This window comes from Tachyglossus aculeatus, chromosome Y4 (assembly GCF_015852505.1).
Source record: "Tachyglossus aculeatus isolate mTacAcu1 chromosome Y4, mTacAcu1.pri, whole genome shotgun sequence".
Taxonomy (NCBI): domain Eukaryota; kingdom Metazoa; phylum Chordata; class Mammalia; order Monotremata; family Tachyglossidae; genus Tachyglossus; species Tachyglossus aculeatus.
The window spans coordinates 7,601,340-7,617,446 of NC_052096.1; the positions used below are offsets into that span (position 1 = coordinate 7,601,340).

Below are 16,107 nucleotides of genomic sequence, written 5' to 3' on the forward strand. Positions count from 1 at the left end.
TGCTGCGGGGAAGGGAAGGAGGTAAGGCGGGGGGATGGAGAGGGGGAGGAGTGGGAGAGGAACCAACACCGTTTATACCTTTTTTTTTGTTTTATTTAATGGTATTTGATAATAATAATAGTGGTGGTATTTGTTAAGCACGTACTATGTGTCAAGCACTCTTCTAAGCACTGGGGGAAATACAATGCTAAAAGGATTGGACACAATCTCTGTTCCACAAGGGGTTCAGTCTTAATCCCCATTTCCCAGATGAGTTAACTGAGGCCCAGGGAAGTGAAGTGACTTGCCCAAGGTCACGCAGCAGACAAGTGGTGGAGCTAGAATTAGAACCGTGAAACCCAGGCCCGTGTTCTATCCACTAAGGCCACGTCCCTGCCCCTAGAGTTTGGATCTTTTTTTGTTATGTCTAGTAGAATTTATTAAGCACTTACTACTTACCAGACACTGTACTAAGCGTTCTATATACCAGTTAATCAGGTCAGACACAGTCCCTGTCGTACGTGGGGCTCAATCCCCATTTTCCGGATGAAGCAACCGAGGCCCAGAGAACTGAAGCGACTCGTCCAAGGTCACACAGCAAAGTGGCAGAGTCGAGTTTGGAATCCAGGTCTCTACATGGCTTTCCCTTTGGCCCGGGATGCGGGTCAGCTCAGGATCGGCCTAAATCGGGATAAAAGAACTGAAAAGGCATGGGTGGAGAAACTTGTTTTCGGTGGGATGGAAGGAAATTAAACTTTAAGATCGCCAGGCTTGTTCAAGACCCTAACTCCGCTTCGCTTGGCCCCAAACCTCTGCATTCAAAGAAAGGGCTACCACCAATCAATCAATCAATTATTATCATTATTATTGAGCACTTACTGTGTGCAGAGCACTGTACTAAGCGTTTGGGAAGTCCAATTTGGCAACATCTAGAGACAGTCCCTACCCAACAGTGGGCTCACAGTCTGGAAGGGGGGGACAGAGAACAAAACCAAACATATTAACAAAATAAAATAAATAGAATAGACATGTACAAGTAAAATAGAGTAATAAATATGTACAAACTATATACATATATACAGGTTAATAAATGCCGTAAAAAAAAATAATAGTGATGACTGAATGATCATTATTATTGGGGGATAATAATGATGACTGAATGATCATTATTATGGGGGGGGGGTCACGGGCCTGGGGGTGACAAAATAACAAAATAAAATAAATAGAATAGATATGTACAAGTAAGAGTAATAAATATGTACAAACATATATACATATATACAGGTTAATAAATGCCGTCAAAAAAATAATAGTGATGACAATGATCATTATTATTGGGGGATAATAATGATGATTGAATGATCATTATTATGGGGGGGTCACAGGCCTGGGGGTGACAAAATAACAAAATAAAATAAATAGAATAGATATGTACAAGTAGAGTAATAAATATGTACAAACGTATATACATATATACGGGTTAATAAATGCCATCAAAAAATAATAGTGATGACTGAATGATCATTATTATTGGGGATAATAATGATGACTGAATGATCATTATTATGGGGTGGATCACGGGCCTGGGGGTGACAAAATAACAAAATAAAATAAATAGAATAGATATGTACAAGTAGAGTAATAAATATGTACAAATGTATATATACAGGTTAATAAATGCCGTCAAAAAATAATAGTGATGACTGAATGATCATTATTATTGGGGATAGTAATGATGACTGAATGATCATTATTATGGGGGGGTCATGGGCCTGGGGGTGACAAAATAACAAAATAAAATCAATCAATCCATCAATTGTATTTATTGAGCGCTTACTGTGTGCAGAGCACTGTACTAAGCACTTGGGAAGTCCAAGTTGGCAACATATAGAGACGGTCCCTACCCAACAGTGGGCTCACAGTCTAGAAGGGGGAGACAGAGAACAAAACAAAACCAAACATTTAACAAAATAATTAGAATAAATATGTACAAATAAAATAGAGTAATAGGAGATCAGCAGAGATCTCCTTCTTGCTACATCATCATCAATCATCAATCGTATTTACTGAGCGCTTACTATGTGCAGAGCACTGTACTAAGCGCTTGGGAAGTACAAGTTGGCAACATATAGAGACAGTCATCATCAATCGTATTTATTGAGCGCTTACTTTGTGCAGAGCACTGTACTAAGCACTTGGGAAGTACAAATTGGCAACATCTAGAGACAGTCCCTACCCAACAGTGGGCTCACAGTCTAGAAGGGGGAGACAGAGAACAAAACAAAACCAAACATTTAACAAAATAAAATAATTAGAATAAATATGTACAAATAAAATAGAGTAATAGGAGATCAGCAGTGACCTTCTTGCTACATCATCATCAATCATCAATCGTATTTATTGAGCGCTTACTATGTGCAGAGCACTGTACTAAGCGCTTGGGAAGTACAAGTTGGCAACATATAGAGACAGTCATCATCAATCGTATTTATTGAGCGCTTACTTTGTGCAGAGCACTGTACTAAGCGCTTGGGAAGTACAAATTGGCAACATATAGAGACAGTCCCTACCCAACAGTGGGCTCACAGTTTAAAAGGGGGAGACAGAGAACAAAACCAAACATACTAACAAAATAAAATAAATAGAATATATATGTACAAGTAAAATAAATAAATAGAGTAATAAATATGTACAAAAATATATACATATATACAGCTGCTGTGGGGAAGGGAATCCCCTCTCTATTCTGGAATTCCCTTCCCCCTTAATCAGCCAGACCATTTGATTCCCTTCTTCCCCTACTAAAACCCCATCTTCACGTGTGTGCCTATCCAATTTATCCCAGTGTCCTTCTCCCTCTTATGCGATCCTTACAGGCTAGGGGGATAACCAATCAATCAATCGTATTTATTGAGCGCTTACTGTGTGCAGAGCACTGGACTAAGCGCTTGGGAAGTGCAAATTGGCAACATCTAGAGACAGTCCCTACCCAACAGTGGGCTCACAGTCTAAAAGGGGAGACAGAGAACAAAACCAAACATACTAACAAAATAAAATAAATAGAATAGATACGTACAAGTAAAATAAATAGAGTAATAAATATGTACAAACATATATACAGGTGCTGTGGGGAAGGGAAGGAGGTAAGATGGGGGGATGGAGAGGGGGACGAGGGGGAGAGGAAGGAAGGCGCTTGGGAAGTCCAAGTTGGCAACATATAGAGACGGTCCCTATCCAACAGTAGGCTCACAGACCAGGATAAGGATCACCATCATCATCAATCGTATTTATTGAGCGCTTACTGTGTGCAGAGCACTGTACTAAGCGCTTGGGAAGCCCAAGTTGGCAACATCTAGAGACGGTCCCTACCCAACAGTGGGCTCACAGTCTAAGAGGAGGAGACAGAGAACAAAACCAAACATACTAACAAAATAAAATGAAAAGAATAGATATGTACAAGTAAAACGCATTTACCTACTCTAGGGGAAGCAGCGTGGCTCAGTGGAAAGAGCCCGGGCTTTGGAGTCAGAGGTCGTGGGTTCAAATCCCGGCTCCGCCAATTGTCAGCTGGGTGACTTTGGGCAAGTCACTTCTCTGGGCCTCAGTTACCTCATCTGTAAAATGGGGATTAAAACTGTAAGTCCCCCGCGGGACAGCCTGATCACCTTGGAACCTCCCCAGCGCTTAGAACGGTGCTTTGCACATAGTAAGCGCTTAACAAATACCACCATTATTGCGTTGTCCTCCCAAGCCCTTATCACACAAGCAGTTATGTGCTATTCATTGATTTCATACCTGTAATGGGGTGAGATGCTAATAAGACGATTGCTGGCAGGTCGTCTGATCCACTCGGAAAATTATAAGTGAAAGTCCAGTGCTCTGCACACAGTGAGCGCTCAATAAATACGATTGATGATAAGTGAAAGCTCTTTTTCTGCGCATGTGGATGGCTCTGAAAAGAGCCTTTGGGTTCAGATTGTTTTTACCGGTTATTCCATGAGGGCTTTATTTGCCCTTAGCTTTGTGGTGGCTCTCGGTCTTCTTGGGCAGCAGCACGGCCTGGATGTTGGGCAGGACGCCGCCCTGGGCGATGGTCACCTTGCCCAGCAGCTTGTTGAGCTCCTCGTCGTTGCGGATGGCCAGCTGCAAGTGGCGGGGGATGATGCGGGTCTTCTTGTTGTCGCGGGCCGCGTTGCCCGCCAGCTCCAGGATCTCGGCCGTCAGGTACTCGAGCACGGCGGCCAGGTAGACGGGGGCGCCGGCCCCGACCCGCTCAGCATAGTTGCCCTTGCGGAGCAGACGGTGCACCCGCCCCACCGGGAACTGCAGACCAGCCCGGGACGAGCGGGACTTAGCCTTGGCGCGGGCCTTTCCTCCCTGCTTTCCACGACCGGACATGCTGCCAACGACCACCGCGAAGTGAAGGAAACATAAGATTACGTAGTTCGGCGTCTCCGCCTTTTATAGGCTGCGGGGGAGTCAAAGGCAAACGTTTTGATTGGTCACTACGTGGACCAATAGAAGAGCGGAATTAGAATCCTAATATTTGCATACGTGGGGGGGGTGACACCACCTCAAATTTCGTCCAATTAAAGAGTGGCAGATTTCAAGCCCTTATTTGCATACGCGCCGTATAAGTATCAGATACCGCGCCCACCGCACCATTTTTCTTCGAGCTTTCGAAGGCTTTTTTCTTAAAATGCCTGAACCGGCGAAATCCGCTCCCGCTCCTAAGAAGGGGTCGAAGAAAGCCGTGACTAAGGCCCAGAAGAAAGATGGGAAGAAGCGCAAGCGGAGCCGGAAGGAGAGCTATTCCATCTACGTGTACAAGGTGCTGAAGCAGGTCCACCCCGACACGGGCATCTCGTCCAAGGCCATGGGTATCATGAACTCGTTCGTCAACGACATCTTCGAGCGCATCGCCGGCGAGGCTTCCCGCCTGGCGCACTACAACAAGCGCTCCACCATCACCTCCCGGGAGATCCAGACGGCCGTGCGCCTGCTGCTGCCCGGGGAGCTGGCCAAGCACGCCGTGTCCGAGGGCACCAAGGCCGTCACCAAGTACACCAGCTCCAAGTAAATTGATCGTCAGATTTCTTATCTTGAAACCAAAGGCTCTTTTCAGAGCCACCCACGTTTTCTAAAAGGAGCCATAATCACTTAAACGGACAGTAGTCGGTTGGCCATATCCCTGATACTCTCTGATCAGAGACTAGGGCAGGTTAAAGGTGAAAGTGTGTGATAATTGTTAAGCTTTTACCATGTGCAAAGCACTGTTCTAAGTGCTGGGGGGGTTACAAAGTGATCAGGTTGTGCCACGGCGGGCTCACAGTCTTAATCCCCATTTTACAGATGAGGGAACTGCTGCAGAGAAGTGAAGTGACTTGCCTAAAATCGCACAGCTGACAATTGGGGTCGGGATTTGAACACATGACCTCTGACTCCAAAGCCCGTGTTTTTTTCACTGAGCTATACTGCTTTTATGTCAGCACTTACCATAATTAGGCACGTTCCCTACCCATAACGAGTTGACAGTCAAGCTTTATGTCATAGACAATGCAGAGGGAAAGGAAGCGGGGAGGGCCTCAAAGTATTTACTGAAGTTAGTTGACTTGCTCAAGGTTACGCTGCTGGCGATAACGGAACGGGATTAGAACCCAGATCTCCGAAGCTTTTTATTTTTTTTGCCTGTAATACATTTTTTCCTACCTACATTGAGACCTACATTTTACTGCTAGCCCTCTTAATGGGAGTACTATAAAAAAAAGCCAAGATGCAGTCGTTATAGCGGCTTTCTCGGACATGGTAGGTGGGTCTGAAAAGAGCCCTCGATTTAACTCCGGGATAACCTAGAAATCCCCCGAAGTGGTATCAGATAAAACGTGCAAGTGTGCTCAACGCCACTGACAAAGGGGATAATGCGTAAACCGTATAACCCACAAACGAAACCTCTTTAGCAAGGTAATTATGGGTCATGAGAAGCAGCGTGGCTCGGTGGAAAGAGTACGGGCTCTGGAGTCAGAGGTCATGGGTTCAAATCCCGGCTCCGCCACTTAGCTGTGTGACTTTGGGCAAGTCACTTCACTTCTCTGGGCCTCAGTTCCCTCATCTGGAAAATGGGGATGAAGACTGTGAGCCCCCCGTGGGACAACCTGATCACCTTGTAACCTCCCCAGCGCTTAGAACAGTGCTTTGCACATAGTAAGCGCTTAATAAATGCCATCATTATTATCTTTTAGACTGTGAGCCCACTGTTGGGTAGGGACTGTCTCTATGTGTTGCCAATTTGTACTTCCCAAGCGCTTAGTACAGTGCTGTGCACATAGTAAGCGCTCAATAAATACGATTGATTGATTGATTGATTGATTGATTATGCAGCTCACTGGCGGACCTGAGTGAGAACCGATAATGGAGCTTGGCGGGAAACGGGCCCCAATTGCATCGCCTCCCCCGACCCCCTTCCGCCGCCGAAAATGGGCATTTTAACATATAGAGCTGAAATGCCGTCTTCTTGAAAGGATAATTATTGGAGTTGACAGTCTGAGTCGAACATCGGATTTTCCATGTTGCGGCTGTGTGCGGAGATTCATAAACTCAGACATTTCACTTCCTGGGTCAGTAGCGGGTGCAATCCCTTTACAGCAACTTCCTCCAGCCTCACTTTTGGCTTCAGCACGTTCTTCCCATTTCCCTTCTCCTTCCCAAAGAGGCAGGTTTCCAGGGGCGAAAGCAAATTAACCCCCCTTTTAAAAGTGGTATTTATTAAGCGTTTACTATGTGCTAAGCGTTGGGGTAGATACAAGCTGATTAGATTAGACACAGTCCATGAAATAATTGTTTTGTTAAGCACTTACTATGTGCCAGGCACTGTACTAAGTACTGGCATGGATACAAGCAAATTAATAATACTAATAATAATGATTGTGGTTTTTGTTAAGCACTTACTATGTGCTAGGCACTGTACTAAGCACTGGGGTGAATACAAGCTGAGTCGGTCACAGGCCCCGACCTAAATGGAGTTTACAGTCTCAGTTGAGATTGTCTCAATCCCCAATCTCAAATTGGTTTAGACACAGTCTCTGTTCCGTATGGGACTCACAGGCTCAATCCCCATTTTGCAGATGAGGTATCCGAGGCACAGAGCAGTTAACTAACTTGCCCAAGGTCACACAGCAGAAAAGTGGTGGAGTAGGGATTAAAACCAATGACTTTCTAACTCCCAGGCCTGGGCTCTATTCACTAAGCCATGCTGCTTCTCTTACCTCAGACAAGTGAGAGAAGCAGCATTGCCTAGTGGATAGAAAACCCGCTTGAGAATCAAAAGGGGAGTCTGCCACTTTTCTGCTGTGTGACCTTGGGGAAGCCACTTAACTTCTTTGTGCCTCAGTTCCCTCATCTGTAAAGTGTGAATTAAGACTGTGAGCTCCGTATAGGACATGGACTGTGTCCAACCTGATCAGCTTCTATCTACTTCAGTGCTTAGTACAGCCCCTGGCACATAGTAAGCCCTTAACAAATACCACTAAAAAAGTGGAAGAGCAGGAATTAGAACCCAGATCTTCTGACTCCATCCACAAGGCCATGCTGCTTCTCACCCTACTCCCCAGGTGTAAATTTTCCCGACTCCACCACATGTCTGCTGTGTGACCTTGGGCAAGTCACTTAACTTCTCTGAGCCTCAGTTACCTCATCTGTAAAATGGGGATTAAGACTGTGAGCCCCACGTGGGACAACTTGATCACCTTGTAACCCCCCCAGCACTTAGAACAGTGCTCTGTACATAGTAAGCGCTTAACAAATGCCATTATTATTATTAAGCACAAACTCCACAACAGCCTGATATTGGGGGAAAAAAAAACAAACTGCTTTAAAAGGTCCACTGATAAGGGAAATGTCATATCCACATACTGCTTGCAGTGGCTATAGTCGCTCACTTGATTCCTTATTTTCTTGAGGGTAGGGACTGCATTTGTGTTACCTATGTCTTTTCCCAAATACTATGATGTGCTTTGCACTCAGTAGACTCTCAATGCTATTGATGAGAGAAACGGTAGGCAGGGGGGAGCAAAGAAACAGAGGGGAGTGTGGACTGCGGAAGACTGGGGAGTGGGGAATCAATCAATCAATCAATCAATCAATCGTATTTATTGAGCGCTTACTATGTGCAGAGCACTGTACTAAGCGCTTGGGAAGTACAAATTGGCAACACATAGAGACAGTCCCTACCCAACAGTGGGCTCACAGTCTAAAAGGGGGAGACAGAGAACAGAACCAAACATACCAACAAAATAAAATAAATAGGATAGAAATGTACAAGTAAAATAAATAAATAAATAAATAAATAAATAGAGTAATAAATATGTACAACCATATATACATATATACAGGTGCTGTGGGGAAGGGAAGGAGGTAAGATGGGGGGATGGAGAGGGGGATGAGGGGGAGAGGAGGGAAGGGGCTCAGTCTGGGAAGGCCTCCTGGAGGAGGTGAGCTCTCAGCAGGGCCTTGAAGGGAGGAAGAGAGCTAGCTTGGGGAAAATAGAAAGATATTGGGAGACAGGGCAATCCGGAGGGCGGGGCATGGAGGGGGGGAAGGTGGCTGAGGTTTTCTCCAGTCATTCATTCAATCGTATTTATTGAGCGCTTTCTGTGTGCAAAGCACTCTACTAAGCGCTTGGGAGAGGACAAAAGAACATCAGACAATCAATCAATCATACTTATTGAGCGCTTACTGTGTGCAGAGCACTGTACTAAGCGCTTGGGAAGTCCAAGTTGGCAACATCTAGAGACGGTCCCTACCCAACAGTGGGCTCACAGTCTAGAAGGGGGGGACAGAGAACAAAACCAAACATATTAACAAAATAAAATAAATAGAATAGATATGTACAAGTAAAATAGAGTAATAAATGTGTACAAACATATATACAGGTTAATAAATGCCGTCAAAAAAACATAATAGTGATGACTGAATGATCATTATTGGGGGATAATAATGATGACTGAATGATCATTATTATGGGGGGGGTCATGGGCCTGGAGGTGACAAAATAACAAAATAAAATCAATCAATCAATCGTATTTATTGAGCGCTTACTGTGTGCAGAGCACTGTACTAAGCGCTTGGGAAGTACAAGTTGGCAACATCTAGAGACGGTGCCTACCCAACAATGGGCTCACAGTCTAGAAGGGGGAGACAGAGAACAAAACCAAACATATTAACAAAATAAAATAGAATAGAATAGATATGCACCAGTAAAATAAATAAATAGAGTAATAAATATGTACAATCAGACACATTCCCTAACCATAACGAGCTCAAAGTCTAGAGGGGGAGACGAACGTTTAACCGTTTTTTTTTTTTTTGGTCCGACGTGACAGAATCATCCCGCAGGGCGACCAGGGCCTGGACGTAACAGAATCAACACCCCCCCCCCCCCCCCACGCCCTTCCATCTTGTGTTTCCTCAGCTCTGTAGTTTGTGTTTTCTCAGCTCCGCCCTCGCCTTCTCCTTCCTCTCCAAAATCTTTCCCCACCTTCCCCTTAACTCCACGAGGCTCAGGACGTTGGCCTCCCTCCCCCAGGGTCCAAATCTGCCTAGACGTTAAATGCAGTGACCGTCACATCCCCCATCCCTCCCCAAATTACCTTCCTAGAACTACCTCAAAAGGTCAGATCGCGCTTCCCTGCCTGGTTTCAAACGGCATTTCCCCCGCTGGTTGGGTGAAACGCAATTGCAGGGACCTAGGGGGGGATTTTAGCGGCTGATTTGAGGAGGTGAGGGGTTTAGTTCACGGTCAAAGGGAGGTGGGGAGCCCCCCAAAAAACACAGCTGGAGCGAAGGATGACGATTGATTCTGTCACGTCGTGGGTCCTTCAAGGAAGTTGATTCGTCTCCGTCGGGGTCGGGCCTATATAAAGCGGGGGTCCGGTGGGACTCGGATCGATCAGAAGTAGCCGGTTGGTGTTCAGCGGCAGATCCTGCTACAAGATGCTTCCGGAAGCTTCGTCTTCTGCCGATTTTGTAAAGCTGAAGTCCAAAGGAATGGGGAAAAGAACCGGGGCTCCGGCTCGCGACAAAATTCCCCGACAGTTCGCGGGCTTCGGGATGAACAAGCCTCTGACTCTGGCCGCGTTCAGAGAGTCTCTCCTGCCTCAAGACTACCCAACGGGCGGTAACGGGCGCCGCAAGAGAGGATCGAAAAGAGACGCCCTCGCAAACCTCCGCGTCGCCAATCCCGGTGCCAGCGGCAGCCCTACAACCCCTAACGGGTCTAAGAAGACCCTAACGAAGAAGGGAAAACGCCCGACTCAAGGGACCGGGAGAACCGCCGCGCCTAAGAAAGCTGTGGGCCCTGGGAATATCGTCCCGAAAAAGCCGGTGAAACGGATTGGAAAGTCACCTAAAGCGCCGCCTGCCCATGGGTGCCGCCGGGTGATGACAATCATAAGAGGCCAAAAAGCTCCCAATGTGAGCCTGAAGCGCTACAACTACGACTAGAACCCAAAGGACCTGGAAGATGAAGGATAAAGAGCAGTCAAAAATAAAATAATAAAATGGAAAGAAAAAGGAAACGTTAAAGAGAAAAAAAAAAGGCTGGCAATATTGACACACCCCAAAGGCTCTTTTCAGAGCCACCCACAAAAGGACCTGGAATAGAAGCAGTAAAAATAAACTAAGATAAAATAATAAAATAAAATTGAAAGAAAAAAGGAAATGTTAGAGAAAAAAAAAGCTGGCAATATTGAGACACACCCGTGTTGTCCACACCCCAAAGGCTCTTTTCAGAGCCACCCACACACTCACTGAAAAGAACGGAATGTAACACGTTTCATTTAACGCCGCTCAATTTCTTTTCCAAACAACGGGATGTGTGCCTCCGGGGTACTTTGGAAAATGTGGAACCTTCTGTGACTTCGGGCAAATGACTTAGTTACACTTGTCCTGCCTCCTTCAGTTAATAATAGTATTTAAGCGCTTACTATGTGCTGAGCACTGTTGTAAGCGCTGAGGTAGATGCAAGGTTATCAGGTTTGTCCCACGTGGGGCTCACGCCAAGGCACAGAGAAGAAGTGACTTGCCCAAAGTCACCCAGCTGACAAGTGGCAGAGCGGGATTAGAACCCACAACCTCTGGACTCCTAAACCCGGGCTCTTTTCACTAAGCCATTCTGCTGCTTATATTTTTCAGCTATATTTCTGTCCTCCCTTTTCGGACTGTGATTGACAGGAGACAAACCTCCTGATGGTGTTGTAAACTATCCCACTGGGGAGGGGCGCAGCGGGGTTTAGTGGCAAGAGCCCAGACTTGGGAGTCAGAGGTCGTGGGTTTTAATCCCAACCCCGCCACCTGTCTGCTGTGTCACCTTGGGCACGTCACTTCTCTGGGCCTCAGTTCCCTCATCTGTAAAATGGGGATGGAGACAATGAGCCCCACATGGGACAGGGACTGTCCAACCGAACATACTTGTATCTAACCCTGCGCTTGGCAGATAGTAAGCGCTAAGTGCCACAATTATTAAGTAGACTTGTAGCAAACGTTTAACTACGGTTATTAGTGGGGACATGGTCGTTACCTTCAAGAAGCTTGCAATCCACTAAGAACATATAACATCTGGCAAGATAGGCGTCCTTAAATTATACAGCTCCAATTTATAAACCTAATTGTCTCCTGATTGGCTTGTAAACAGTCCAATGGCCCGTGGCCCAATTTGATTGGCCACTTGTTAAAATCATTTCACCCGTGTTAGGACCTGGTCTGTGTTTGTTCATCCTGGGGAATTAGGCTAATGACTGCCATTATCACGTACAATGTGCGAAGCACCCTATTAAGCATCAAGTAAAAATCAGGGGCAAGAATTTTGAACGTTCCTCGTTCATCGTAAACTCATAATCTAGAGGGGGTAGGGGGGAAAGGGGTGAAGGAAGAACCGTGGCCTAGAGGAAAGAGCACGAACCTGGGAGTCAGAAGGTGATGGGTTCCAATTCCACCTCCGCCACTTGTCTGCTATGTGACCTTGGCAAATCACTTCTCTGTGCCTCGGTTACCTCATCTGTAAAATGGGGATTAAGACTGAGAGCCCCATATGGGACATGGACTGTTTCCAACTTGATTGTCTTGTATTTAACCCCCTGCTTCTTCTGTATACAACTTGTATACGATCAATCAATCAATCAATCAATCGTATTTATTGAGTGCTTACTGTGTGCAGAGCACTGTACTAAGCGCTTGGGATGTACAAGCTGGCAACATATAGAGACAGTCCCTACCCAACAGTGGGCCCACAGTCAAGAAGGGGGAGTATACAGTCTAGAAGGGGGAGTATACAGTTGTAGTCTGCATACAACTTGTACTTCCCAAGCGCTTAGTACAGTGCTCTGCACACAGTAAGCGCTCAATAAATACGATTGATTGATTGATTGATTCTAGACTGTGAGCCCGTTGTTGGGTAGGGACCGTCTCTATGTGTTGCCAACTTGTACTTCCCAAGCGCTTAGTACAGTGCTCTGCACACTGTAAGCGCTCAATAAATACTATTAAATGAATGAATGAATACAGTTCTTGGCGCATAATAAGCACTTGACAAATAATGTTAAAGATGAAAAGACATAAAATCAAAAGAAAGCTCGTTGCCTCTTGCTCCTTTCCCCTTAGTTGTATCTTACTTAATGCCCGATTCCCTACTGTTCAACCGAAATCCCTAGCATTCCATCATATCTATTTTTGCATATTCAATAATAATTCAATAATAATAATAATGACATTTGTTAAGCGCTTACTATGTGCAAAGCACTGTTTGAATCGAAGGTTCACTGAGATTGTGTCCTAGCTTTTTGTTATGTTGCTTATCTCCTCGATTCCAACTTTTGTATACAATTGTATGCCTGCCTCGCCTGTTAGATTGTTAGCTCCTGTTGGCCGGGAATATTTCCCTTCTGTTGCATTTTCCCAGGACTTCGCAGAAGGCTATGAATGCAGTCCTGTCATTACTACTACTCTATTACTGAATTCACTACTACTCTATTATTGAATTCATTCATTTATTCAATCAATCATATTTATTGAACGCTTACTTTGTGCAGAGCACTGCACAAAGCGCTTGGGAGAATTCAACACAATTCATAGACACATTCACTGCCCATCAGGAGACTAGAGGGGAAGACAGACATTAAAATAAATTATGCATATATACAAAAGTGCTGTGGGACTGAGGGTGGGGTGGATATTAACTGCTTCAAGGACATAGAAACAAGTACATAGGTGACAAAAGGGAGACAGAGTGGGGAAAATAAGGACTTAGTTGGGAAGGCCTGGCCTGCCTCTGGCCTCAAACACCGATCTCTGTGGATCGGGAAGGTGATCCAGACCAGAGGCAGGAGGTGGGCAAGAAATGGGCAAGGGGAGGGCAGTAAGATAGGGGTACAGCGAACATGTTAGTACTGGAGGAGCAAAGTGTGTCGGTCGGGTTTTAATATGAAATCAGTGAAGTAAAAGCACTAGGAAAAGTTAGGAAAAGTTAGGAAAAGCAGCGTGGCTCAGTGGAAAGAGCATGGGCTTTGGAGTCAGAGGTCATGGGTTCGAATCTCGGCTCTGCCAATTGTCAGCTGTGAGATTTTGGGCAAGTCACTTATCTGTGCCTTTGTTACCTCATCTGTAAAATGGGGACTAGGACTGTGAGCCCCCTGTGGGACAACCTGATCACCTTGTAACCTCCCCGGCGCTTAGAACTGTGCTTTGCACATAGTAAGTGCTTAATAAATGCCATTATTATTATTAAGATAGGAGGGGGCGAGTTGATCGAGTTTCCTAAAGCAGATGGTAAAGGAGTTTGTTTTTTTTTTTCATTTGTAGGTGGATGGGCAACCATGGGAGTTTTTTTGAGGAATGGGAATATGTGGACAGATTTTTCAGTAAGATGATTTTTTAGCAGCAGACTGAAGTACTGGACACTATGTAAACTCCTGGTGAATAGGCAGAGTCTACCAAATATTGTGCTCTATGGCCTGGGCAAGCAGCTGGGGTTAAGCAATTTCCTGGACCATGTATCCATACAATTGAATAACAGCTTTTTTCTTGAGGGAGTGGGCGGCTCTGAAAAGAGCCTTTGGGTTCAGATTGTCTCTCGGCTACTCTATGTGGGGCTTATTTGCCTTTGGCCTTGTGGTGGCTCTCGGTCTTCTTGGGCAGCAGCACGGCCTGGATGTTGGGCAGGACGCCGCCCTGGGCGATGGTCACCTTGCCCAGCAGCTTGTTGAGCTCCTCGTCGTTGCGGATGGCCAGCTGCAAGTGGCGGGGGATGATGCGGGTCTTCTTGTTGTCGCGGGCCGCGTTGCCCGCCAGCTCCAGGATCTCGGCCGTCAGGTACTCGAGCACGGCGGCCAGGTAGACGGGAGCGCCGGCCCCGACCCGCTCGGCGTAGTTGCCCTTGCGGAGCAGACGGTGCACCCGCCCCACCGGGAACTGCAGACCGGCCCGGGACGAGCGGGTCTTGGCTTTAGCTCGGACTTTGCCTCCTTGCTTACCACGGCCAGACATTGCCACACGCTAGCAGTACTCCCTGAACAACAACCGAGAATGCAGGGCGCCTTACGGATGAGCCCCTTTATATAGTTAATGCGGGGATGTAATTCTCGGCTTGTGATTGGCTATCACTTCATTTACTTGAAAAAGCAGTATTTGAATCCCTCTTTTTACCTAGGGCTTTACACGCAGCAACAACAACAACAACAACAATAACAAGAAGAATAGCATTTACTAAGCGCTTACTATGTGCAAAGCACTGTTCTAAGCGCTGGGGAGGTTACAAGGTGATCAGGTTGCCTCACAAGGGGGCTCACAGTCTTCATCCCCATTTTACAGATGGGGATTTTACTTCTAGACTGTGAGCCCGCTGTTGGGTAGGGACTGTCTCTATGTGTTGCCGACTTGTACTTCCCAAGCGCTTAGTACGGTGCTCTGCACACAGTAAGCGCTCAATAAATACGATTGATTGATTTTTACAGATGAGGTCACTGAGGCCCAGAGAAGTGAAGTGACTTGCCCAAAGTCACACAGCTGACAAAAGGAGGAGCCGGGATTGGAACCCATAAACTCTGACTCCAAAGCCCATGCTCTTTCCACTGAGCCTAGGTTCAAACGACCGCCGTTCAATCAGCCAGAAAACCCGGAATGCTTTATGCAAATGAACCATTTCCAGTGATGTTATACTAATCATCAGCATATTTGTTTTAAGCGCTAAGTGTCAGTCACTGTTCTATATACTGGCAAATTCTTCAAGTTGGGCCCCGGTCCCCGTACCACTTGGGGCTCATAATTTAAGAAGGAAGAATAGGTATTTAATCCCCATTTTATAATTGAGGGAAATGAGACACAGAAGCTAAGTGGCTTGCCTAAGGTCACACAACAAACAAGTAGCCGAGCGCGTGTTCTTTCTATTAGACTTCTAGAATGTGAGCCCACTGTTGGTAGGGACTGTCTCTAGATGTTGCCAACTTGTACTTCCCAGGCGCTTAGTACAGTGCTCTGCACACAGTAAGCGCTCAATACGATCGATTGATTGACCACGCAGCTTCTCGCGCCTTACTGAAGCCGACTGACCACTCGAGAACTGCTCAGAACCCAACATGTGTATAAATAACTTAAATAGCTCTTCCCTTGAAGCCCGAATTAGTGACGGTACGGCTCTGGGTATCTTAAGGCAGCTATAGCAGTCTGGTTCCTCCGATCCCCCTTAGCAACTTCGGCCGCCAATTTTCCCTAAAAAAATAAAATCTAGCCTTTAAAGCACAGACCCAAAGCTAACTCTTCGCCCCTCCCTCAGCCTTCTCACTCAAGCAAGTGGTACTAACTCTATACGTCAAAATTTTCCTTTAGAAAAAAGCCCTTCATGGACAGAGAACATGCATATTAACCCTGTTCAAGTGCACACGCTTGGCGGGGGACAATATTAAGCTAAGCCCCGATTTCCCGCCCTTCATCATCATCATCAATCGTATTTATTGAGCGCTTACTAGGTGCAGAGCACTGTACTAAGCGCTTGGGAAGTATAAATTGGCAACATATAGAGACAGTCCCTACCCAACAGTGGGCTCAGTCTAAAAGGGGGAGAAAGAGAACAAAACCAAACATACT

The 16,107-nt window shown here is 45.9% G+C and overlaps 3 protein-coding genes across 4 annotated transcripts; 1 reads left to right on the forward strand and 2 right to left on the reverse strand.

The window, feature by feature from the left end:
- Positions 1 to 556: 556 nt before the first annotated feature.
- Positions 557 to 4,377, reverse strand: LOC119946872 (histone H2A type 1). Of its 2 annotated transcripts, none has more exons than XM_038768351.1 (2): positions 3,775 to 4,377; positions 557 to 660 (listed from the first exon to the last, which is right to left on the reverse strand). In XM_038768351.1, the coding sequence occupies exon 1, from the start codon at positions 4,375 to 4,377 to the stop codon at positions 3,985 to 3,987; it is 393 nt and encodes a 130-aa protein (XP_038624279.1). In that variant the 3' UTR covers positions 557 to 660; positions 3,775 to 3,984. The 2 variants fall into 2 exon arrangements, with proteins under 2 accessions (XP_038624279.1, XP_038624280.1); XM_038768352.1 differs by lacking the exon at positions 557 to 660 and adding an exon at positions 3,572 to 3,593.
- A 301-nt stretch (positions 4,378 to 4,678) lies between these two features.
- On the forward strand, positions 4,679 to 5,059 carry LOC119946873 (histone H2B type 2-E). The gene has a single exon (XM_038768353.1). The coding sequence runs from the start codon at positions 4,679 to 4,681 to the stop codon at positions 5,057 to 5,059; it is 381 nt and encodes a 126-aa protein (XP_038624281.1).
- Positions 5,060 to 14,084: 9,025 nt separating this feature from the next.
- On the reverse strand, positions 14,085 to 14,511 carry LOC119947036 (histone H2A type 1-like). Its single transcript, XM_038768514.1, has one exon. It carries the CDS (start codon positions 14,509 to 14,511, stop codon positions 14,119 to 14,121), a length of 393 nt encoding a protein of 130 aa, XP_038624442.1. The 3' UTR covers positions 14,085 to 14,118.
- Between the last annotated feature and the right edge of the window lie 1,596 nt (positions 14,512 to 16,107).

What these genes read in the sequence shown, in the direction of transcription:
- LOC119946872 (XM_038768351.1), bottom strand. Translation starts at nt 4,377, where the DNA reads ATGTCCGGTCGTGGAAAGCAGGGAGGAAAGGCCCGCGCCAAGGCTAAG.
- LOC119946873 (XM_038768353.1), top strand. Translation starts at nt 4,679, where the DNA reads ATGCCTGAACCGGCGAAATCCGCTCCCGCTCCTAAGAAGGGGTCGAAG.
- LOC119947036 (XM_038768514.1), bottom strand. Translation starts at nt 14,511, where the DNA reads ATGTCTGGCCGTGGTAAGCAAGGAGGCAAAGTCCGAGCTAAAGCCAAG.